The sequence below is a fragment of the Cydia strobilella genome, chromosome 14, assembly GCF_947568885.1.
Source record: "Cydia strobilella chromosome 14, ilCydStro3.1, whole genome shotgun sequence".
NCBI classification, from domain to species: domain Eukaryota; kingdom Metazoa; phylum Arthropoda; class Insecta; order Lepidoptera; family Tortricidae; genus Cydia; species Cydia strobilella.
The window spans coordinates 6,613,398-6,639,617 of record NC_086054.1 but is presented as its reverse complement, the minus strand read 5'-3'; the positions used below and the strand labels follow the sequence as shown (position 1 = coordinate 6,639,617).

The 26,220-nt window shown below is 38.5% G+C and overlaps 2 protein-coding genes across 2 annotated transcripts; one reads left to right on the top strand and one right to left on the bottom strand.

Annotated features, from left to right (window-relative positions):
• Positions 1 to 2,055: 2,055 nt before the first annotated feature.
• LOC134747384 (uncharacterized) lies at positions 2,056 to 4,105 on the bottom strand. The gene is made up of 3 exons (XM_063682009.1): positions 3,850 to 4,105; positions 3,018 to 3,187; positions 2,056 to 2,414 (listed from the first exon to the last, which is right to left on the bottom strand). The coding sequence occupies exons 1-3, from the start codon at positions 4,103 to 4,105 to the stop codon at positions 2,232 to 2,234; spliced, it is 609 nt and encodes a 202-aa protein (XP_063538079.1). The 3' UTR covers positions 2,056 to 2,231.
• A 2,599-nt stretch (positions 4,106 to 6,704) lies between these two features.
• On the top strand, positions 6,705 to 9,651 carry LOC134747122 (uncharacterized). Its single transcript, XM_063681701.1, has 3 exons — positions 6,705 to 6,985; positions 7,286 to 7,455; positions 8,483 to 9,651. The coding sequence occupies exons 1-3, from the start codon at positions 6,730 to 6,732 to the stop codon at positions 8,912 to 8,914; spliced, it is 858 nt and encodes a 285-aa protein (XP_063537771.1). The 5' UTR covers positions 6,705 to 6,729; the 3' UTR covers positions 8,915 to 9,651.
• The last annotated feature ends 16,569 nt before the right edge of the window (positions 9,652 to 26,220 follow it).

Here is a 26,220-nt window from a genome sequence, read left to right as displayed (position 1 = left end):
AAAAATATGTTAAATTTTATTACACGATGAAATATAGCGATTAGGTTCCAAAACATACTTACATTATTATTATCTACTAATTTATACGACCGGAATAATAAGTGCAGAGCCAAACTCACTACCTACAGTCTGGCAAACAAATTTTATCTATAGAAAAAGGCGCCAAATTCAAATTCTGTATGGGAGACCGACTTCGCGCTAATATTTTTAAAATTTGCCGCCTTTTTCTACTGACGGAAATGGCTTGTCAAACGGTAGTTTAGAAAACTTTTAAATTGTTCAACACAAACCTTATAACGAGGTTGGTAGCGCCATCTAGTAGCAAATTAGAACAGCGATGTTGTTCAAGGTACCTTCAATAGATGGCGTCACTAGTAGCACGTTTCTTACGATTGTTCATATCATGTTTGTTTGGTTTTTGTTTCTTATCTAATATGTAATAGTTATATAAATACAGAAACTATTACAAACATTCAATAGCATGTTTAATGTGTTTAAAAAAAAAAAGAGAGATGGTTGGTAGTTTTCTAGCTACGTATGAATTTCTAAACTGAAACATTTACAATTATTTTGGCTCGAGAATAAATTAATGTTACTAATGTAAATCCACACATATCATATCCGACAGATTTTAAAGGTCAAGAATACTTGAACGCATTGAGAGACTATGTCATACAAAGTTTTCTGAAATCGGTCTTGTACACTTGTATTAGAAATAATGACAATTCTTGTGAAAATTTGTTTCTGTAATAGCTCAGTGAAAAACGGCTGCGACGCTGCCACTATGCGACTAGGTTTAGACATACCTATAGGTACTGACAGACATTTTTTTTAAAAGAAAACTCGCAAAATTTTATTGTAATTAAAAAAAACCTACTATTGTAATGTGTTTTTCCCCAAAATGTAAAACTAAATAACGTGCCGTGTGCAGAAAACACACACAGTACACACATACACTCACACACAATTTTTTTTATTTTTTTTATATATTTTTTTTATATTTTTTTTATGAAATAGGAGGCAAACGAGCAGACGGATCACCTGATGGTAAGCGATTACCGCCGCCCATGGACACCCGCAAGACCAGAGGGGTTGTAAGTGCGTTGCCGGCCTTTAAGATGGGAATACGCTCTTTTCTTGAAGGTTTGAAGGTCATATCGGTCCGGAAATACCGCAGGCGACAGTTCATTCCACAGTTTAGCTGTGCGAGGCAGGAAGTTTCTAGAGAAACGCACAGTTGAGGACTGCCAACCATCTAAGTGGTGAGGATGGTAATGTTGTCGCGTAGGGCGATGGCGAAAAGAAGCTTATTTTGCCGATTTTGACCAAAAGTCATACCTATAACATTTTTTGCTCCTTGTGACTTAGGAATGCGTGCTTAAATTCTGTCGGATATTTCATTGCCCCATAATGACCCCCCCTAGCTAGCCCTGTAAGTCATATTTCCCGAAAGTTCAATCTAATTTGAATCGGAATGTTGAAGTTGAAATTCTATTGGCGCGTATGTGGTCATACTATGCGTGGAAAAGGGTTAAAACCGAAATCGCGGTAGAACTTGAAAATGTTTTTTACTAAATGGCGGGAAATTTCAAGCGGCCTAGCCAAGTTGGAAATCGTACATCGACAACGACAAAAGAAAAGTCACGTGACTGTTTCTATAGTTTGTTTCAATTGACGTTTTCTTTCAATGATTGTCAACTTGGCTGGGCGCCCTGACATGGCCAAGTGGAGAAAATGAGGGAATCTGGCTAAAATAAAATAGTAGTAAATAAAACTATTTTTTTCTACTCGTCGACTGTAATGGTTGAAATAAGATTTCGTATAGCAAACTGTAATTGGGTACTTTTCATGAATGGGCTCCCAACTCAAATATAATATTCATTTCGAAACGGTTTAGTCAACTATAATGAATTTGACCAATCACGTGGCGCTGCAGTCCAGTGGAAAAGACACCAACGCGCGACTATTTCATGAGTAATACCGTTTCATATATTATTCACCGTCTTTTGTACTACTGAGAAACTTACCTAATTTTCTTTAATTATTTAGGTTTTATAGTAGAAAAATTATTATTTTAGGTGACTCGTAGAAAAAGTATTGTATACAATAGTGATATAATAGAGCTTTTCAATCTCGTGCCTTCATTAGGCCACTCAGCAAGCTTCGTGACCTAAACACGGTACTCGACTGAAAAGCTCTCTATTATATCACGATTGTATAAAATACTATTATTAGGCTGGAATTAGAGAATATTCCTCACAAACGTTATCCAGTTTGTTACAATCGAAGGAAGCGAGTGCTCTTGTCTGCAAAGCTTCCATGCCGTTGTCGCAAGCGTAAGGTTTTACGCAACCTGTGGGTTTGTCATCGCCGAATATAGTGCAGATTTTCTTCAGGTAATATTCGGCAGGAACCTGGAACGAATTTAAATTGCAGTTATATACACGAAATATTTATACATATTATATTGAATGAGGTAAATATTAGCGAGTTATTTTGATCCTAATCAGGGATCGAATACCGGTATATTTTTCATACAAATTAACCGGTATTCAATTTCGGTATCTCGGTTGTTTATGTATATTTTTCCATTTCATTTAGGTGATCTGATAACTCATTGTCCTTATCTAAATACCATTCTACAATATCAAAGAAATATTTCAAATGCTACGTGATATTTTGATTTTAAGTTATATCGGTAACGATCCCTGATCATAATACCTACTTAAATACGGCAATGTATGTGTCTGACCGATGTTTCGGTTTCGGTTTCTGCATAAAAATCATGTTTTGGCCAAAGGTTCTGTTTCAGCCGAAACTGGAGCAAAGCCAAATCTTCGGTATTCGGCCACCTGCCGTGGGTGAACACTAACCCTTTCGTATACTTCACAATAATAATAATAGTCGAGCTGCATTACCTGCACGCATTGCCTGAACTTTTCACCGTTTTGGGTTGAATATTTGTCAAGCATTTGACGCCTTAAAGCTTATATATTATACTTTACAATAATAATGACCTGAGACACGGTGATCCTGGGTCCTAGCTCGATAATCGGTTTGGCGTCTACGTCTAGCTGCGAATGTTTAAAAGCAGCCAAGCCCGCCATGTTGCCTCGCTCCAGCACGCATTGCCTGAACTTTTGAGGGTCGATGCCGCTTCTGCAGAGACAGATCTCGCTTTTCGTGCCTGTGAAAGAGATGTATAAAAAGAGAAGAGAAGAGTCTGTATGATATTTATAATTTACATATTTGACTAAATTCACATTGATTGTGTTCTGTAGATAACATTATTTAAAATATTAAAACATAATATTTACGCGTATTAAATTTACATATTTAATCTATTATGCTGTCTAATATCATATCTATGCTTAAATGTTTTTGTATTTACAGTTTTTAGAAAGAAAATTTCGACTGTTTACTGAAATACAACTTCACGCTAAACAAACAGGGCCGTGGCGTCCGACTTACCTTCATCGGTAACTCGATGGAAAAATCACAGGGAATTGTGGGGATTAAGTGTGTACCGGTCGATGAGAGATGTGGGAGAATTAAAAATGCAGCGTTCATGCAGATAGGTAGTGCAAGACTCTTTATTGAAGTAAACAACTATATTTGATGATTTTTAGGACCCGTAACGCCATCTGTTCGCGGTAATGAGTATTAGCACATAAGATTGATAGGTTCACATGCAAAATTAGGACTTTTCAATTATTGTACATAAATAGTAGATGGCGTAAACATCAAAAAGTATTAATTAACTTGAACAAAGTGAAGAGGCCTTTGCCCAGCAGATCACTATAACTGGCCAAGAAAAAAACCCGTTTTCATTGTTCTCCAACAACCTACCTTTAGCCTCGCATTTCAAGAACTCCGCCTGCAGATAGGTGTTCGACCTGAGTTGGCCCAGTGCGCACATCTGCGGTACCGAGTACCGGCCGCTCCCCAGCAGGTGGTAGTCCACGGAGATGTCCCCGCCGATGTTGTCCACGATCCAAGGATACATCCGCGTGAAGAACTCCGTGTCCTTATATACGTCTCCGTAAACGGTGATGACGTATATCGCTTTGGCTAAAGCAGGTAAGATGAAGTATATTAGATACATGGTGAGTTAATGTCGGGGAAGTGTTTTGCTGGTGTTTTTATACGAAGTTAAGTACCTACGATAGATACGTGGGAGCTTACCTTTACGATTATTTATAGACATTCCTTTTTAGGGTTCCGTACCCAAAGGGTAAAAACGGGACCCTATTACTAAGACTCCGCTGTCCGACTCTCCGTCTGTCACCAGGCTGTATCTCATGAACCGTGATAGCTAGACAGTTGAAATTTTCACAGATGATGTATTTCTGTTGCCGCTATAACAACAAATACTAAAAACAGAATAATATAAATATTTAAATGGGGCTCCCATACAACAAACGTGATTTTTTTGCTGTTTTTTTCCGTAATGGTACGGAACCCTTCGTGCGCGAGTCCGACTCGCACTTGGCCGGTTTTTATATTGTTACATGGGTATTGACTTGTTAGGTAGGTATATAAAAATTCTAGTTAAAATGCAGTAAAATTATTTTACTTAATAAACGTGTTTTATGATAACAGGAGGAGTTGTATTCAAATTATTACAATATAGAGTTTTGATGACGTTATGATAAAACCTTAAAAACGACTCGGTCAAGAAGCGCGAATGACCGTATTATATCAATATACAAAACGTAACTGATTTGTAAATCTAAGTCGGTCAAATAAAAGCTACGATAATCAAAATTAATAAGTTACAATTATTGGGCGTATCATAATATACGTACCCTATGAGTATATACGTAAATATATTATCATTGTGCAGGTACTTCCCTTAACCCGTACTCAAAAAGCCCATTTTTGCTACAACCAGCAGGTGACCGGCTGAAAAATGTTTACACATAAATTTAATTTGTCCGTCCGTTGGTGACAAAGTGCCGAAATGCGTGCAGCGCACTCGCCGATTAACTACGTCGATAATGGTGATGGCCTTTTTATCGATACTATTTATCTTTGTGACAAAAATATGTAATGAAAATAAAATTTTATAGAAAACAATATGAAACAAAATATGTTATTTCAGTTTATAATTTATATATTATATCGGATGTGGCCTGTAATTCGAGCAAATAATTAAAACATAGATTATACTCCTCAAACGGTTACACTTTTGTTCAATAACTTTTAAAAATTATGAAGTCTAGAATTACTATTTTTATATTACATCATGATAGAAATTCCAATATTTTTGACATTAATGCAAACTTATAATGTAATTGTCTTTCATGAAATAAATCATTTAATCTAATATTATCTAATCTATCCTATCCTATTCTTAGGATGATAAAGACTATCTATGCTCGTGGCTTTAGTATTCCGCTTTGTTTTCATTCCCATTATCCCCCCGGAGTAATATCGAAAAATAAAGTAAATAAAACCATAGCATTTTTTATTTATAAGTATACTTTAAGATGCATTATAAGTAGTTTAGTTTTAATTTTAATGTTTATTTATTTGGTTCGTTATCTATGTTTTTTGTTAATAAATACCTAAACTTCCAATTCTATTAAGTTTCGACATAAACTATCGACATTTATCATCATCCCATCACTATAGCGTTACGTGAGAGAACGCTCAGTATTTGACGGGAGCCGGTGAGAGCCATCATTTACATACTCTGCCCCCTCAAAAGCCGATGGCCACGATGCTCCAATAGACGGTATAGGCCCCAATTGGACCTAATCCTGGAATTCTAATAGAAGCACTAAACAGATCATAGTGGAATAGGATTGTTGCCACACGTTACAGTTTAATAGAATAAAAAATGCAATTAAGTAGAGTCTGTAGAGTCAACTAAATAAGTTTTAATAATGCATCTTTATCGCTCTTACAAATTTGGTATGTATATGTTACCGGCAAAACCCGGTTTTGATTAAAACGCGTTTTCCCTAGTGAAAACTAGTTTTCCGTATCGCCTCAGTAAAACCGCGTTTTTACTAGCAAAAATCAGATTTTCGCAAGGCCCCGGTGAAAACTTGTTTTAACTGGGATTTTTCAGTCAGAACTAGTTTTTGGAAAGTGCCTCAGTGAAAACTAAGTATGTTTGACTAATTGATCGAACTAGTAAAAACGTGTTTTCACTAGAAACAGGTTTTTACGGTAACAAAGGTATATAAATATATATCATTCATCATTTTGTGTCGTTAGAATGGCAATTATATTTATTTATTTATTTATTGATAATGGGCAACAAACAGCAAAAGATGACACATATAGATAATTACACTTAAATACATACATAAGCCAAAACAGTTTCCACTACTGAAATTAGATAATTATGGTTGCTCAGACAAAAGACTTGTTTGTACAATTCAATTAAACTATCTCTAGATCTAGTACTACTGTACATATTCTGTCTGTCTGTGTATACTATACATATTCGTTCGGGTTCGGTTCGGTTCCGTTAAGTACGAAATCTGGGTTAAGTATGTAATTTTACACGATATTCACGATAATATTAGTGGAAAATAAATTAATGGTTAATAGTAAAATTTCAACGGCTGCCATTTCCTTGAGTTTATGGTGCAGTCCAAGTGCAGTATCGAGTAAGTAATAGGACTGCAAAAATATCGCTCGTCATAAAACAACACGTGTAAATTGTCTATATAACAAGGAAAAACATAAATTACGCATTAACAAGAAGACAACATGTATCTTTTAATATTCTTCGCGTTGCCCCTCGCTAAAGCCACGTACGTCATCACCGTTTTCGGAGACGTATACAAGGACACGGATTTCTTCACGCGGACTTATCCGTGGATCGTGGACAACATCGGCGGGGACATCTCCGTGGACTACCACCTGCTGGGTAGCGGCCGGTACTCGGTGCCGCAGATGTGCGCGTTGGGCCAGCTCAGGTCGAACACCTACCTGCAGGCGGAGTTCTTGAAATGCGAGGCTGAAGGTATTTATAATATGTATACAATAAAAGTAACTATAGTGTCCACTATCCCTCCAGTTGAAAAAGAGAGAGACAGAGAGAGAGAGAGATTCTTTATTTGTGAAACACACGTACATATGTGATCTTAAATAGGTTTCGTAGTCTAACGTTCTGCCTAGAGTGGCGTAAGAGTGGATCTCGAGATCTTTCTTCGTGTTAATATCTCCCGCAGTAACATGAGTACATACGTACTATTAGTTATTCTGTGTACATACGCCGAAATGAATATAAATGTTATGTTAAAAATGTTGCTAATTTCCAAAGGCACCAGAAGCGAGATCTGCCTCTGCAGAAGCGGCATTGATCCCAAAAAATTCAGGCAATGCGTTCTGGAGCGAGGCCACATGGCGGGCTTGGCTGTTTTTAAACATTCGCAGCTCAACTTAGACGTGTCACCCATTATTGAGCTGGGGCCCAGGATCACTGTCTCCGAGGTAATTATTATCTTTATTATTTAATTTATCATAAAATAAGCCAATAGATGATGTACAAAGGAATATAGAAGGGTCAGTCCAAGCTAAAGGATGACTCAGGCTAGAATGGCTTGAGGAGTCTGTGCCAGTGACACGTTTTCGATCCCCGAGTCTCGGAAGTGGCCGAAGCATCCGTCATATCCATATGTCATATTCTATGACGGCTGATCGGTGATCACGTGGTACTTTCCATAAAAAACGAAGCCCGGCCCCGGCCCGGTCTAGCGTGAGTCATCCTTTATCCTGGATAACTTTATCAGTAACTGCATCGACTTGGCATGCAACAAGTGTAAAAGTGCCACGCTAAACGTCAAATTTCCATTAAAATATGAAGTCACGACGAAAACCCTTGCGGTTACCGGCTAGCTGGAAAATTGCATGGTCGCTCAGTGTTATGGACAATGATGTCTTCTTCTTTTTCCTCGCGTTATCCCGGCATTTTGCCACGGCTCCTGGGAGCCTGGGGTCCGCTTGACAACTAATCCTAAGAATTGACGTAGGCACTAGTTTTTACGAAAGCGACTGCCATCTGACCTTCCAACCCAGAGGGGGAACTAGGCCTTGTTAGGATCAGTCCGGTTTCCTCACGATGTTTTCTTTCACCGAAAAGCGACTGGTAAATATCAAATAATAACATAACATAACATAAGTTCCGAAAAACTCATTGGTACGAGCCGGGGTTTGAACCCGCGACCTCCGGATTGAAAGTCGCACGCTCTTACCGCTAGTCCACCAGCGCTCGGGTTTAACGATACTTTGTAAATTAGTTAGATATTGTTGTTGTAATTACTTAAATAAATAAATAAAATAAATAAATGAATAAATTCATCCAAAATGTGTCCATGCAATTTTACAACTCTACCTATTGCCACTGAGCCTGTCAACTCTGTGTAACACCTAAATCAAATTTGATTTCTCAAGAAATTTTCGATCATAGCTCGCTTTATTGGCTTTTGAGTAACTTTGAAGTCTTTGAACCTTCTTCCAGGTACCCGACGAACATTATCTCAAGAAGATTTGCACTATATTCGGCGATGACAAACCAAGAGGATGTGTCAAACCGTTAGATTGTAACAATAACAGTAGAATGGATGCTTTGGAATCGAGAGCTCTTGCATACTTCGATTGCAGTAAGGTCGATAATACTTGTCAGTGGCACCCAAGCACCACTACTGCTCCTACTACTACTACTCCTACTACTACTGCTCCTACTACTATTACTCCTACTACTACTTCTGCTCCTTTTACTCCCACTACTACTACTACTGCTCCTACTACTACTACTCCTACTACTCCATTTACTCCTACTACTACTACTTCCATTACTCCTACTGCTACTTATACATACACCACGTATTGGAAAAATTTGATTCAACAGAACAGAACAGACCAGGCAGATAAATTGAAACCGTCACAATAATCTTATAGCATTTTTCAAAAAGGACGCTGTCAGATGCCAATTCAATAATATACTCGTATATATATACATTTTATGGAGATGACACCTGTCAGCGTACCCATCGTGCTCAATACCACCACGCCACGCCAATACTATACAATCAAAAGTCACATTCTCTATGGCATTTCAAATACTTTCTTTTACAACTTTAAATTTCATTTTGTTGTAATAGTTTCATCAGCGCTCACCGCATTCCCGTTCCCTCCAACATTTTTCCCCGCTAGAATGCCACAACATTAACAAAAGGTACCTTCCACACTGTACTGCATACCGTAGAAGTTTGCACTAATGTATTAAATTGCACTAACTTAGCGTAGTGATATACCCACATCAAGTTTCGTGCAACGCGTGTGCTGTTGATGGCTGGTGCAATGGTCGGGTTAGAAGCGGAATAAACTTGTTTCAGAGAACAAGGCCTGCTCTACGCGATACTTACAAAATAGTTTGTTACATTTTTTTTTTCGAAATTTCCGAAGGAGGTGGTGAAAAATGCATGCGTAATTTTGTGGCACGTCTCTGCTTCATTAAAAGGCACGCAAATACGCAAGATAACAAAATCTAATAATCATTGTGTTTTTTAAATTTTCAAATTAGTTTGTCTATAAAATTTGTTACAATAACTCTTAATTTATAGTTGTTATGTGTAATTAACATTGTAACGGAATGTATGGCTGTAAAATAAACTAAAATTAGACATGTTTTCGTGATTTTACCTAATCGAGACAACTTTAACCTTTTAAGTTTTTGGTTGGAGTCGGCCATTGCAAATATAGTCTAGTTTTCATGTGTATTGTTTCAGGGAAAATGCTCTTGATGAACGAGTAAAACGCGCAATAATAAAATACTTACTTTGAAGCCCATGTAATAACATTTGGCATTTCCGCTAGCCTCTTAAGCCTTGTTTTCCTCGTTGGAATTGACATTCATTAACGTGACAGCGTCTGCAGCAACACTAATTGAGTTCTCTCTAGATTTACCAGTGTGTTACAATACAATACCCGCTCTTATCTACAGTTTACAATTTGCACTTAAACTATCGTGAGACATATTTCAAAATATTTATCAGTACGGTTTTTACTCACTATTATTTTTAGTCGCTTTTGGCGACATGTTTCGGATTCTTTGGGAATCCATCCTCAGGCACGAGTGTCCGCGGTGGTTGTACGTCGTGCACTGCCCGCGCTGCCCGCCTCGTCGCAACGAGCGAACCGTACTGATAAATAGTTTACAATTTACACAGAATTGTAGTACCGGGAGTAATATATCTCTGTCCAAGCGCCCCAAGCGGACGGTTTTGCTTTTGCTCAATTCGTAAGTATTTTGATAACGCTTGTTGCCGATTTAGTGACAAGTGCGAGTCGGACTCCCCCACCGAGGGTTCCGTACTTGTTAGTATTTATTGTTATAGCGGCAATATAAATACATCATCTGTGAAAATTTCAAATGTTACTATCGGTTCATGAGATACAGCCTGGTGACAGACAGACAGACGGACAGATAGACGGACAGACAGACTGACAGACAGACGGACAGACAGATGGATAGACAAACGGACAGACATCAAAATACGTTGCGTAGTTTTAAAGATCTAAGCATACATAGGGACAGACAGACAGCAGGAAGCAACTTTGTTTTACGAGTATACTATGTTAGTGAAATTGACAGTGACTGCGCCCGTGGCAAGGCTGCAGCAGTCATGTCGCAATAGTAATAGTTATTTGCCATTCGAATAAGGTGACATTCTGATGTCAATTTTCTTGATAAAATGAGTGACGTTCGCCGCCGCGATTGGTTCAATCCGTCAATCATTTTAGGGTTAAGTAGGTTGAGGTCTTGACGAGGTACAAGCCGATTACTGTTGGTTTTTAAGAGAAAAAAGCTTGCAGATTACTTTTTATTTTCTTAATAGATGCAGGAATATGCCAAATACTTATTTTTATTTGAATGAATGAAATTAATTTATTCCAGAAAATATTTCCATATGAGAAAAATACATAATTACATAATTATTTAATTCATCAAGTCTCACGGCAGTTATTAACAGTCTCTATTTTACCTACTGAGAAAACCCTAAAATTAGATAAATATAATAACAGATTGTAGAAACTACGACTGGTGTTTTGATGTTTTGATACCATTGATGTTTTTGTAAAACAAAATAGAAATCATTTAGAATAGAAATCATTTATTCAGACAACACATCAATACAACACACATATAGCAAATACAAGACAAAGATAAACGAAACAGTAGAAATAGAGATGTGAAGCCGAAATGGTCTCCACTCAGCAATGCAGCTGGCACGACTAGCGTGGTCAACGGCGCTGGTTTTCTGTGGAGCCAGCGGAGTGTGCGAGACAGCATAGTTCGGGACGGGACACGTTGTGGACGACGTGACATAATAACATAGAGTACTATTAATATAAATATATACGTCGAATTTATATATATATATATATATATATATATATATATATATATATATATATATATATATATATATATATATATATATATATATATATATATATATATATATATATATATACAAATATACATAACTTAACTGGTGAATAACTAACTAAATATTAAATTCAGACATACGTTGTAAAATGTATTAGGCTTAACACGCACTGCGATAATTTTTTTGTGGTTTCAGAACCGCAAAAAGTGTAACGTACGGCATGCTTCATAAGCACACGCACTTGCGATCTATTTCAGTCACTGATTTTAAAAACGCAACCTGTTACAAATCAGTTCGGCCACAAAATAAGTAATAGTATTGTTCGCTTTGTAGTGCAGCAAATAATGTCATCCGAGTCAGATAGCACGTTGCCGGTAGATATCGAAAATGTGGCTAATAATATTATTATTGAATTTGCAAAAAGGCCAGCTTCATTTCAAATATCTTTGATCTATTAGAGGATGCACCCAGTACCTACGTTTTCTATTTTTATTACAATACATTCTACTCTGCGGAAATTCATTGTAATACTGAACGTGAAAAACGCGAAAACAGAAACCGCAGTTCGACTTCCTACGCAATTCGGCGGTTTCAGCAAAACTGAAAACGCAAGAAATTAATCGTAGTGCGTTCTAAGCCGTAATCAAAAGCAAAATTCCATTTCAATATTTGCTTCTCATAATTGAAAAAACTTCATGATTGGTATTATGTCAATTATGATTACGTTTATTAAAATCCTTTATAATTAATCTTATTTTAATTAAAACAGAATTGGCAGTTCAGTAAGGATTTTCGTGAAAATACCCGCATGATTTAATAATTTACACAATTTCATTGCAGACCAGTTTTTTTTTATAAATCGTGACGCATAAAATGATTATAAGTATACAAAATGCAGTTCCTTTTTCGCACCTTGTATACTTTTATTCTATTACCGATATATAGTAAGCTTATACGTAAGAGTAAGTACTTTATATGTTATATTGTGCAATAAAGTTTAAAATAAATAAAATAATAAATATACGGAAATATTTAAAAATATAAGAGGTACCCATGATTCACTTGTTGGTATGATTAGCACCACATACTTAGCGCCACTTGCACTATCCCACTAACCCGGGGTTAGCCCGTTAAACCGTTAACCCAGTGTCAAATTGTACTGGTACCCATGGTAACTCCAGGTTTAACCGGTTAACCAAGTGTCAAATTGTACTGGTAACCATGGTAACTGCAGGTTGAAGCGGTTAACCCCGGGATAGTGAATGTAGCAGGTGGCCCTTAGCTAAGAAATTCTCGTCGGCTAAAATTAATTCCGTGTAGAAAATGGCGGCCAGAGGTGAAAATATTACCATTAGTGCTTCAAGTTAGAAGTTTACGAAGAAAACAATTTCTCAGCCGTTCCGGCCGCGTATTACACCGAGTCCGGTTTAAGGTGCAGTAAGTTCGTTTCTTCTCTCACTCTCACTGACGCTGCGTCTTACGTAAGCGAACAACTCGCGAACGCGAAGCGAAGCGGCGCGGCGCGGCGCGGCGGGCCCACGGCGTTTGCAGTCGTGACGAGATCGCCCACGTAGGACACTTCTTTAGGTATCAAAGGATTGATTCACCCCGCGCCGCATCGCTTCGCTTCGTTCGCGTGGTGTTCGCCTACGTAGTACGTAGTACGCTGCGTGAGCGTAGGCGAGAGCGAGATGAAAGTGCGTGCCCGGAAGCGCGAATATCATGTTTTGTATTTTTTGTGTTTTAAAAATGAAAAAGTATAATATTGCTCATTAGAAAAAAAAAAACCTAAGTTTATGTGCAAAATAATAAATATAAGTTTTTAAAGTGCATTTTAGATCTAGTATGTTCGTGATTTTTAGGTTTCCGTACCCAAAGGGTTAAAACGGGACCTTATTACTACGACTCCGCTGTCCTTCCGTCCGTCCGTCCGTCTGTCACCAGGCTGTATCTCATGAACCGTGACAGCTAGACAGTTAAAATTTTCACAGATGATGTATTTCTGTTGCCGCTATAACAACAAATACTAAAAACAGAATAAAATAAATATTTAAGTGGGGGCTTCCGTATAACAAACGTAATTTTTTGCCGTTTTTTGCGTAATGGAAACCTTTCGACTCCGATCGCACTTGGCCGGTTTTTTTTTTCGAGCGAAAGTCCAAAACAGGATTCCAATCGCTGAAGTCCCTAGAGAAAGGTCTCAAGATTGCTACACTACATACACTGAAGAAAAAGTGACCAAGTCCACCGGTGGCCTAGGCGGGATTCGAACCTGCGTCTTCAGCTTACGCGGCTAACGTCCTGACCTAAATTCTCTAGTGCTTTGAAAGGCTAGGAATGGCGAGCAGTTTGTGCTTGTATCTCCTATACGAATTCTTTACTGGATTACTGTAGGTATAGCGAGACAGTTGGTACTGCCATCTATATATATGTATATATATATAGTCGTCCATGTCGTGTCCGACAACGGCGACTTTTACAAACTCCTCTGATCAGCACGTATATGGCTCGCAAAACCGAACTTCGTTTTAAATATCCGGTCGCACTGTGTACAATAAAGCTTCCCTTGTTCATTATAAGTATATGCGTAGGACGGCTTAGGTCGAGACTTCCGTTGAAGGCGCTTTTGGTCCAGGTGTCCCATCTGAGCGTTGTGGGAGGAGCTTGCGGTTAAGAGACCGGAATGGCGCAATAAGGTAAGAGAAGGTGTAGCTACTTTCGAAGAAGCTCGACTGCCATCTATCCAACTAGGGAACAAATCAAATTATTTTGTTTTTTTTTTTAAAGTAGTCACACTACAGGGCGGCTAAAAAATAAGTGCATTCCCGTTGCCAGGGAGTTTTTAGGAACTGAATAACTTTCACTATGGGACCAACCACGAAATCGCGGAAATTTTTTTACCCTCCCATAGAAAATGGACCAGCCAAAATGTATGAAACAGTCAAATTTTTTTTCGCGATTTCGGGGTTTATCCCATAGTAAAAGTTGCTCAGTATAATCAGTATAATTCCCTGGCAATGGGAATGCATATATTTTTTTGCCAGCCTGTATATAACCTTGTTTTAATTACAAAAATACGTGTCCCATATAGTGTAACTGCCCCTTAACGTAGTTAGCGCCTTTCTTAAACGACATATTCATATTTAAATTTATTGCGCAACTCCTCCTTCTAGTTAAGGCTACGTAGTTGCTCATCGTTGAACGAACTTGCCACTTTTAACGCTTCGCCGACTATAAAGTTCAGAATAAGACTATAAAAGTTCTGGAGGAGATGGTTTTGGTTTAAGATTAAATGTACAAAGTTGTACTTTGTGGAATTATGTAGACTGTAATCTTAAAACGGCCTTGATTGAAAGCTAAGTGACGCAATTAAAATATTTTCAATGAAAGAATTAATATTCTACTTATCTGCTTTGCCCAAATTGCCCAAAGGTTGACTGGTACTGCCTTATGGCATTAAGCTTGCCTTTAATTGTACGTTTGTATTTATTTTGTGCAATAAAGATTAAATAAATAAATCCTTTTGTGACGGAAGGGTAACTACGGAACGGAACCCTACACTGAGCATGACCCGTCATGCTTTAGGCCGGTTTTATTATTATTACAAGCTTTTATTTAACTTGCCCTGTAAGCATGTAACATGTTATTTATTTAGTTAGTATGGGTCAAATCTTGGAAGATAAAATTTGACCTATTTCCCGATTTTCTATTGAGCCGAAAATTTGCATACATATTGTAAGCCGGGTGACAATGCAATATTATGGTACCATCGAGCTGATTTGATGATGGAGACAGGAGGTGGCCATGGGATCTCTGTGATAAAACAACGCAACCTAATTGTATTTGGGGTTTTTAGAATTGTCAGGATGAGTATTAGTTGCCTGCGGTAAGAAATGTACAGTCAGCGATAAAAACTTGTACCAAAAATCAAATGTTTGCCAAAAACTTATTGTGTAGTTTGTTGCATTTAATCCCACTCTCAAAGTTTTCCTGAAACAACAATAATGGAATTTTGTAATTCTATCTCTTCTTATTCCATTCTTCGATTTAATACTTTTCCCGCCAACGACGCGTCCTGAATAAATTAAACACGCAATTTAAAGTAAACTGAAATGTACAAGAATCAACATTTAATTCACTCGCTAGTAATGAAGACCCCCTTTTTTCCTTGGGAAGGGTTGTATCTACCCTGTTTTGTTAGAAAGGAAATCCGTTGGAATGCTTTAAGATTTCGCTTTAAAACATAAGAGTTAGCGATTTTTTATAGTGAATTAATATGAGCACTGTTAACTTTAAAGGAGTATTATATTGCTATAAGTATACTTATGAGCTTCAGCAATTAGCGGACCAGACTACGAGTCAAAAGTATCTACATCCCACAATAAAAAATGAAAAAAATATTTACATTTACAGTGATATTATCCGCGTTCCCGGGCACGCTTGGTCCCGCTCAGTGCTCACTTGCTCAGCAAGCTGCGTTCGGAGAAGGTTATTTATTTTATTTATTATAATCAAATGTTTTAGAAATATAATTATTATATTCTATTCTGTACAGTTAGCGCTTCCGACGTATATTTGGTCTCAGTATTAAAATAATTATTCATCAAATGTTAAAATTACAATTTAACAAAGCTCCACAAAACTGTATTTAGTTTGACTGTGGAGTCAAGTATCAATCTCTTTTTATACTTAGTTCTAATTATTAGGTATATTAAGTAAAATTTAACACAATTTGATGTTACGGTATGTTACGGAACTGACTGAACTCGTATATCGGAAACTTATGTGAGTTCAGTCAGTGAGGATAACCTCACAAATACCTTCTTTAATAATTTATTCGCACTTACGCTTCCGCCTATGACTTGCCCCCAATAAGCCCGCGACAGGAAGTGCGAGTCGGAAAAATGGCCACGCTTCCGGTAGGCTAATGGCGTCGTGTACTGTGCTTGATGGCGTGTTTCCTGTGCCGCAGATTTGGGCATATCAAGGGATAAAGTTACCCTGAGTATTATGTATAGGTACTTATATGGCAGCATATAACACATACATAATGTTATGTATGTATTGCAAGTAAAGGTGAGCATTCTAAAGCTAACCGAGGTTAGTAGATGTATGATTTAGATTTAGATTTATTTATTTCATAATATGATATTACAATATAAATTATGTAAAGAAAAATTCGCTACAGAAACGTCTTTGTGAATAGTTATCGTTACCAGAGGGTCTACCGCGAACCACGTTCGACGTGTTGCCTCCCTGTTTAATTGATCATTTGTCACACTTACGTACGAGTTTACAAGTGTGACAGTGTAAGGCCTGAGTGGACGCTCGAGTTGGGCTGCAGCGGGGCGGGGCGGGGCGTGCGGCGTGCATGTTAAACAAATGCAACCGTATTGGTGCGGCCTTAGTGCACGCTGCTCACATTGTGAGCCCGACGCCACGCTGCACGCCCCGCCGAACGCTCCGCTTCGAGCGTCCACTCAGGCCTTACACTAACAAACGCCTTGAATATAGAGACGTGTTCAGATATTTGTATTCTCCTACTATTTTTACCGTTGTGGTACATATCCCAAAATACCAAAACTTTGTAGTACTATACATATATGTATATTTTACAATATTTATATTTAACAAGATGTGCGCGTTGGAGGGTCTGCCATTTTGAGGCCCTAATTGGAAACATAAACATGTACAATGACACTTCACGTCAAAGCAAGTGCTGCCATCTACCGTTCTTGTCGTACAATTTGTCGTATTTAAAGCTCCTAAGACCTTGATACTGGCGAAATCGTCCCACTGGACTGAAGCCATAATTTTAAAATAATTAATTGTGCATAGTAGGTTCTGCCATCTTGTGGGTTACATCGGGAGCATAAACTTCACATTTACGCCTCGCGCCACAAATCTGACGGCTCCTGTGCTGCCCTCTACAGTTAATGCACGCTCCCTATTTATTATACGGAAAAGGGACCGCAAACATTAGAAGAAAGGCTTGCACAAGCCCCGACTTGACCGCGCTCCTTTGACAGTGGAGTGCCGCAGATTACACTTAGACGAACCTCGTTTCATTCAATGCCATTCTTACACTCGCTTTGATGTATACGCGTTACAAATGTGTAGGCGACTTGTATTATTAAATTTTCGTTATTAATAACGAATATTCCGCGGCGGAACACAAGACAAAGATACTTACTCACCTACTCACACAACCCTTTATTTTCGTTTTGCCATAATGGAGTAAATCTAAAAATACAAGTCGCCTACACATTTGTAACCCATGGTTAATATATATTAACCATTAATTTAAACTACTGTTTGATTAGACTTTATGTCAAGTATGTAGGTAAATAGAGTTTCTGCGGTATAACAAATATCCGAAGGTACGAACTTTCACACAAATAGGTTCTTACCTATTGGTGTGAAACTAAGGTCAATATGGCTAAGATCATCTGTCACATAAGACCGTTTACAAGCTCGTCACTTGTAACTCTTGCGTTTTTACACCACTTACAGAAGGTCGGTAGAGCAGGAGCGAACATCTTCCTGACTGTGTCTGAGCGAAGTGCTTTTACAAATATGAGAGTTCTTGTCCTGTGATCCGTGATGGTCTTCCCAAACAAAAAAATATTATATGCCGGTCTTCACCACAGTGACCTTATACAAAATTTGCCTTGGTCTTTCTTTTCTAATTTGCGCTATCTATTTACAGTCTTTGAAAGTATTTTCTTAATTCATCCTACAAACCTAAATACTAACTTCATCATCATCATTATCATATCAGCCTTTTATCGCTCACTGCTCAGCATAGGCCTCTCTTCGAGTACGCCACTAATCCCAGTCCTGAGCCAATCTCATCCAGAAGTGACCCGCAATATTCCGGATGTCGCCCACCTACGAACCAACGACCGCCAGGCACTCCCTTCATCTGATAGCGGCCACCTTTCCGTTAATATTTTGGCCCACCTGCCATAACTCTGCCTGGCAAGTCGTCACTAACTTCATAGCCAGAAATAACTCATCGAATCGAACCTGTCCAAGAGGCGTATTCTAATTGTAATGCAGGTTATGAATTTGATCTGGATTTGTTATGTATATGATCTGTCAGTGTCAAAGTTTTTTAAACAGAAACGTAATTGTTGACACTGACAGATCATATACAATACAAATCCAGATCAAATTTATAACCTGTCATTACAATCAGAACACGTCTCCAAGACTATTTTAACAGACAATCAATATCAAACTACGGACGGTTAGTCACATATTCTGGTAGCCGAGATTTATTTAGTACAGTCAACGTCAATGGTAGTTAGTAGCGGATGAAACAACGCATCAAACGTATCTGCCATCCTGGTATACTTCTCCAAATAAAGATTACACCACAATTTTATTGTTCTACATACAGAGACTAACTAACTCTCTCTATAACTTTATAGAGTGTGTAAATCCAATACGGGCGATAAATTAAACCAGACATAGAATTTATCTGTGTAATCATTATCTAAGTAGTTTTTAGGGTTCCGTTCCCATAGGGTAAAAAGGGCGCTGTCTGTAGTTCATATTTACACTGAACTCAGTTCAGTATAGTACATAAAGATGTAGGTATATAATGCCTAAGGCCATAGAGATGATAATCTTCTTCTTCCTCGGTCCCTCATTGCTGAGGATCGCGACCATGTATGCTCCGTCTCCATAGTGTGCGGTCATAAGCCACATGAGTCACGCACTGCATGTTGCCGCCAACCACCCTCCTCACACCATCAGACCATCTCGTGGGTGCTTTTCCTCGCCCGCGCTTGCCATCCATTTGACCCAAGATAATCTGCCTTTCTAGGTCATGCTTCTTAGACCGCATGATATGTCCAAAAAAGCTGAGTGCGCGTTCTTGACATATTGTAGAGAGCCGCGTGGTGATTTTCAGCTCCTCTAGGATGGACTTATTGGTTCCCATAGCCGTCCAGGGTATGCGTAAGAGTCTTCGCCAACACCACAGATGATAATAGATACCGTAAAATGCGGTGAGTAGGAGGAAATTAGACATTCAAACCTCGATAACATTTTATTTTTACATATGCAAACTGAATGGTGTATATAATAAGTGTTCCGGACATTTGTATTTTAGTTTTTACTTTATTTTGGGTAGTTCCATTTCATAACTTTGACGATAAACAGGAAAAACCACCTCACCCCGTAGTCCCTCGTAATTGTGGTGAGATGGGTTTTCATACAAAGGTGATTTTCGAAGATTGTTGGATCGTTTTTTTATTATGAGTATTACTATAGCTCCATTTTAAATTGGAATACATTATTTTTGTAGCAGTAGCCCTAAAAACCCATCTCACCCCCCTTTCAACTCTTCTCTCGCCATTCATAACCCAACTCTCCCCGCGAAACCTACTCACCCCATTTTACGGTACATTCAATAGTGTACTGTACCTTTGTTTATGGTTTCTAGTAGAATAGAAAAATAAAGAATATTATAATGTAAAACCTTCTTTTCTTGTATCAGGCAAAGCCACTTACCAGCCACGGGGCCTAATTAAACTAGGGCAGGTAAACAATTGTAAGCACTGCCGGGACCGGGAATCATTCCCGGGAATTTGTTTACTTGCGTTTGGGGTAAAGAGCTTGTTTTTTATAAGATTTTTATGAGACTGCCAGAAAATTAAATACATTTAGAAAGTCGATAGAGATGGAGATTTCGTAAAGGGGATATCGATTTAGACGACGGTACCTACGGAGCGGTAGGTTCTGTTTTCAAGACGAAAGGTCAAAAATGCACTTTAAAAATTTGTAACTAATTAGGCACAAAAGCTAAAAATATGAAAATTGCTTTTAAAAATCGGCAATATCATGTTTGATAAACGTATCGATTATTATTATTTTTATTTAAACGTACAGAAAATTTAATCCCGGGCACGCACTTCCATATCGCTCATGCTTACGCTCAGTGAGAGTGAGAGAAGAACACCAACTTACTGGGCCTTAAAAATCTGCAAAGCCATTCTATTACTGTCGTGATTATGACGTTCAATCCGTCACTTACTTTATCAAGGAAATTGTTAGATACAGCGGCGGCATCAACGCTGCCGCACAGTGGCGTAGCTAGGCGTGGGCGAATGGGGCCCTTGCCCACGGCCTCGCGCTTAGGGGGCCTCGCAAAGCCAACCTTTTTAGTACCTTGGGAATACACATTGAAAAGGGCCTCGCAGATTTGGTTTATGCTAACGGCTAGATTAGTTACGCCACTGCTGCCACAGTAATGCAGCTACAGTTGGCATTCCAATGTCACCTGAAAATAAGTATTTCAGTTACAGTCGGTTATGATAGTATGTGAGACTTACAACACAATAAATAAATCTTGTTAAATAATCATGTTAAAAGTAATTTTGACGGCATATTAAAATGAGGCAAGTCTCGCTCTTGTCTGCATGTTGCGAGATTGCAATTAGTGATTGTCATATGGATAAGACATAATTTAAAATAAATTTATAAAGTTATATTATAGTCCATCTCGTTGGAGGCCTACCGGCAGTTCGTCTTCCGGTACGCGGACGCCACTCCAGAGCCTTCCGGCCCCACCGGCCATCAGTTCCGCGAGCAATGTGCCCCGCCCACTGCCACTTAAGGTTTGGAGCGACGACCTGGTGAAGGTCGCGGGAATTCGGTGGTTGCGAGCGGCACAGGATCGGTCGGAGTGGCGAGCCTTGGGGGAGGCCTATGTCCAGCAGTGGACGTCTATCGGCTGACATGATGATGATGATGATGATGATATTATAGTCAATTAATTTTTTTCCTTCTTAGGTTAGGATTTTTATGCATATATGTACACACAGCACATTATTATTATTAATATTAGCCTCTGCTAGTGATATCGTCCGTATCGAATTAAAAACAAAATATCGGCCATAATTTCACCCTCTTAGGGGTTGAATTTCTAAAAATCCTTTCTCAGTGGAGCTCTGCTACATTTGATGAATAAATGTTTTCAATTTCAAGTTTAAGACTAATTAACTTTTAATAATAATATACACTTTACATACCCAATATTCAAATTCAAATACAATCGTATGTCGTAGTCGTATCCCTAACAGTCCTCATACAGGATGTATCAGTTTGCAATTTATCAAAGTCAGGGCGGGTAGCGTCGGCATTAATTACGGCGTTTTGAATCACGTCATCGCTGTACACGATACGATGCGATAACTGAACTGATAGATAAATGATGGCAACTTTCATGTACGTCATATAGATTTTAGTATATTGCGAGCCTGTCGAAGTTTATAAACCTTCAACTTAATTTACTCAGTATGTAACTGACAGATTAAAAGGAGAAGATATGAAATATACGACACTGAGGTACAGTAAAATGGCCGTACTTTGCTCCATTATTTACTCCACTTTAAGGAAATTTTTATTATTTTATAAACAGTTTATTATTAAATATTCAGACGAATTGAATACGTGTTCCGTTTAGTAGTTGCACGTAACCGTGACTTCACGCCTATAAGTCCATAAGCCGTATGGATAGCACTTGTTTGCCTAGGCAGATCATGTTGAGCCAGATAGCATTTCAAAAGCGTCGCATTGGACGTCCCTTGCTGCGTTTAAGGACTGCGTGAAAAGCGACATGGTCGCTTTTGACATCAATAGGGACACTTGGGAGGAGCTCGCGTCAGATCGCGATGGATGGAGGGATACCATCGCGAAATTTCGCGAAATTCACGACAACGCCTTGGCCTTGCCCGAAAACGCGCAAAGAGGCACAATCCATCTGATGTTATACATGGCTCCCTATTTCAGCTGCCACAAATGCGGTCGCAAATGCTGGTCCCGCAGTCCCGCATACGCTTATACAGCCACGAGAGACGTTGTAACATTTAAAACTTTAGCGTTTTGAACACATATTAAATCACATTTACAAACGGGTCTATCGCGAATTTATTTTGTTACCTTTATTTACCGACGTTTCGACACAGGTTTCACTGGTCGTGTTCGCGGCTGACTGACTGAATAAATTCGCGATAGACCCGTTTGTAAATGTGATTTAACACGAGAGACGTTGTTCTTCGCATACAGACGCTACATAAATCATCTGTCGAGATATTAAGGGCTTCAAAGGCCGATTGGCATCTACAAACTGCTCCGAACTCTCCAGCTTTTAAGCACAATAGCTCAAAAGGGTTACTCGGTGGATTACCCCTGACGGCCCTGACAATGGTTAATCGGTGTAAACACAAATCAGTGCCGAACGACTGCCGGCTGCGATCTCGGACAGGCCCGCACATGTCGGCTGTGGGCTTACTGTGACGTAAACAGCAGATGGCATTGACGCAGTAAGGTAACACACAGATGCAGGTTTTGATTTGTCTTTCATGTTCACGAAAATTAGTTTTGGCCAATATAATGAAGAAGTAGAATTGGCTTCAGTATCCTTAGCCAACAGGACTCTTACTTAGACTGATGAAAGTATGTTTTTTTCTTTGCACTGGATTAACAGTAGCTGTACATTTTAATTAGTCTACCTTTATAGAATCAGTGCCTAGCCAAAGATTTTGCATATTAAAAACATAGTTTTAATTGGTGTGTGGTTTCTTCTAGTAACAAGAACAGATAAATGCTATTTACACTTTAGTTAATATCATTACTAATAAATAATTGATTTTATAAAACAGGTGTTTTACACCTTCTGACAACAAAAAAACCTTCTGATTCCAGTAAATGAACAGGGGTGTTCAGTTCATTCACTAGAACCACCTGTTTTGACTATTGGGGCCAGTACCTGAACTACGCGTCTATCGTGTTTTTTTAAATTGTTTTAAAATTTTGAAACAATAACATTACTAAAGCATTCGTATAAATGCTTAAAATTGCAAACAAACTCCTTCAAGCCTCCTTGAAAGATTTTATTATAAATGTAGTTCATTCATTCACTGTTCATTTCCTGTTCATTTACTAGACAATGTTTGTTCATTCACTGGTGATTTCCCATTTCCCTACATTTAAATTCATATAATGTAAAATGACAGGATATTACTCAAAAACAAACTAGAATACTTGTTATGAAACCCTATAATATATTTTTTAATACAGTTGCTCAAAAAGTGGTACTTTTTGTGGCTGCGTAGCGTGCGAGAAGCTCAATTTCTCGAACTAGTGCTTTTTACTTTTTAGTTCCAAACTATACTTTCGAAACGCAGTTAAAATTGAATTTAGCGCGGAGCAGGTACCAGGGCCTCATGAGTTATGAGGAGGTGTCGTTGACCAACTCGCGCCGGGCCCGCGGCGGCCGCGGCCGGGCCGCGCACGAGTATGAAGGTATCGCGGGCTGCGGCAGCTCGCGTATCTTAGCTGTATAGGTACTTTTGGTTTTGGTTTGGTTTGGTGGTATGATTCTACTAATGATATATTAATTTATTATTTTTTCGCAATTGTATTAAAAAACGTCGTTTACAACACGTGTGAAATGTCTTTTTACCACTCGTACCCGTACCTCGGTACTAGTGGTAAAAAGACATTCTTTTCACACTAGTTGTAAAATGTACTATTATAGTCTTACTCTATTAGACGTCATTTGGTTGAAAATTATTTTACTACTGTAATTGAACAGTACACTGTGTTAGTCTGCCCCCATATGTGGCTGAGCCTAGTTTACGCTCCAGCCTAGCCCACAAGTTGCTCCGACAAATACGAGCTGAATTACAGGCTACTCCACTGCTTTCCACTGTTCCTTTGTAATAGAATTCTACTGTCATCAGTCTTAGTGTGTTTCGTACATCAGCTGTTGTGTGGAATGGAACCAGGATAAATAAGAGACCTAACGATAACATTTTACTCTATCTATTGAAACACAATTCATTTTTAACACAAAATTCGTTTATGAAAAGGCATTTAACGAAATGAGCACATTTTTCGTTTATTTCAGTAACAAATCGTTTATTTCTTTCATTAAACTCTTGGCAAAAAGTGTAACTGACTAAAAAGTAAAGTAACAAGCATAAATCATTACTGAATAGCAAATGCTACTAAATTACATTACATTAGGAATTCAGAGCTAAGTTCTTTCTGGCAAAACACTTAAACTGTGAACTTCAGTTGATATTATCCTTATTTAACTATAAGTAGGTAGTTACTCTCTGAGCTGGCAATTAAGTCAAGCCTGGCATTATATAAGCTATGTCGATGATCATGGTCCTCCTGCTGACTTCTAATTTATCTGATTCGATCTTGCGGGTTACCTATAATACCATTTCGAAAGATGTTTTGTCGATAATTGTTTCATTCATCGAAGACGTTTCATCAAATCTTTTTTAAGCCAAAGCTTGATCAATCGAGGGTATCATTCATCGAAATATCAACAATGACTTAGGTTAGGTTAGAACTGCGACCGAGTGCGGCCCTTACAGAACTAAAGTGCCACCAGAGTGAACCAGAAAAGTAACCTAACCTAACGCACTTTTCTGGTAACCCATAGCACACTCCATTTTCCCAAAAAGTCCAAACTTTAAGCGCTCCTTACCAATCTTTGTTCCAGATTTTAATGTCGGTTATAAATCAAATGGCGGATGTTGCCCAAAAATTTATAGGATGGCGCTGATGACGGCCATTGTAGACGCTCGACTAATTAAGGACGTTATTGGTCGCTATTATCTTTCATTCATCTCAAACTTAACCTGTTTACTTAAGTAATTGTGAGCCTTTCGGCGCGATTCGAGAAATGAATTACAGATTCACTAGATATGAAATATGTGACATTTCACGGCAAAAGGTACCTTATGGCAGTTATGGCGGCTGGCGCTTACGTCGCATAGTGTCGCAAATTATTGCGGCGCTATGCGACGTAAGCGCCATCCAATATTAATTGGAGCGGCGTTAATAATAGCGTAAGCTCCAACCGCCATAAGGTACCATTACCCGTGGGACGTCACATATATTTACTATTTCATATCTAGTGAATCTCTAATTCATTTCCCGAATCGCGCCGCAATTTTGGAGTACGTACGTTCGTTCAAAAAAAATTCTGGTTATTTATTATATATTAAGCAGTTGGTAGTTGGAAATGGACGTGTATGAGGAGCGTGTCTTCGTGAATAATTATTAGTGCATATTTGTATTTAACTGATATGTGTACAAGTGATCATGTTGTCACCAACTTAGTTGCGTTGTTCGGGTTTTTTGCCACGGCTCATGGGAGCCTGGGGGTCCGTTTGTCCGTTGGTCCGGCAGTTGCCTAACGACGACGACGGACGAGACGTTTGGGATTTGGCGTATTAGGCACTAGACCTTCCAACCCAGAGGGGAAACTAGGCCTTATTGGGATTTCACGATGTTTTCTTTCACCGAAAAGCGAATGGTAAATATTAAATGATTATCGTACATATAAGTTCTGAAAAACTCATTGGTAGCTACTAACCGGAGTTTGAACAAGGGACCTCCGGATTGAAAGTCGCACGTCCGTTCCGCTAGAACTACCACTACTACTACCAACACTTTTTTGTTGAGTTCGATATATCAATGAAACTTTAATTGGAATATGTGTTTTGCTTCCTATACCTGTATTACACACACACATATCCAACAAGAACCGTTAAGAGGGTAAGAGGTGGGAATAATTTAATTGAACAAAAATAGCACTTCGAAACGCAGAACTCCATACATAGGTACACGGCGTAACACGCACTTTATAGCTTATGCTTCCAAATCATTTGCAAAGCATATGTTAAATCATAAATTCGTATCAGGCACATACCGCACAGAAATGCCTAGTATCGAAAAAATATTTCGTCAACAAAATTTGAAGCGT

Bases quoted from the DNA above. Each gene is read 5' to 3' on its own strand.
- LOC134747384 (XM_063682009.1), bottom strand. From the start codon at position 4,105: ATGTATCTAATATACTTCATCTTACCTGCTTTAGCCAAAGCGATATAC. The intron at 3,188-3,849 runs GTAGGTTGTTGG...TCTCTTTCACAG, and splicing joins CTTGAAATGCGAGGCTAAAG to GCACGAAAAGCGAGATCTGT. The intron at 2,415-3,017 runs GTCATTATTATT...AATTCGTTCCAG, and splicing joins CCAGGATCACCGTGTCTCAG to GTTCCTGCCGAATATTACCT.
- LOC134747122 (XM_063681701.1), top strand. From the start codon at position 6,730: ATGTATCTTTTAATATTCTTCGCGTTGCCCCTCGCTAAAGCCACGTAC. The intron at 6,986-7,285 runs GTATTTATAATA...TAATTTCCAAAG, and splicing joins CTTGAAATGCGAGGCTGAAG to GCACCAGAAGCGAGATCTGC. The intron at 7,456-8,482 runs GTAATTATTATC...ACCTTCTTCCAG, and splicing joins CCAGGATCACTGTCTCCGAG to GTACCCGACGAACATTATCT.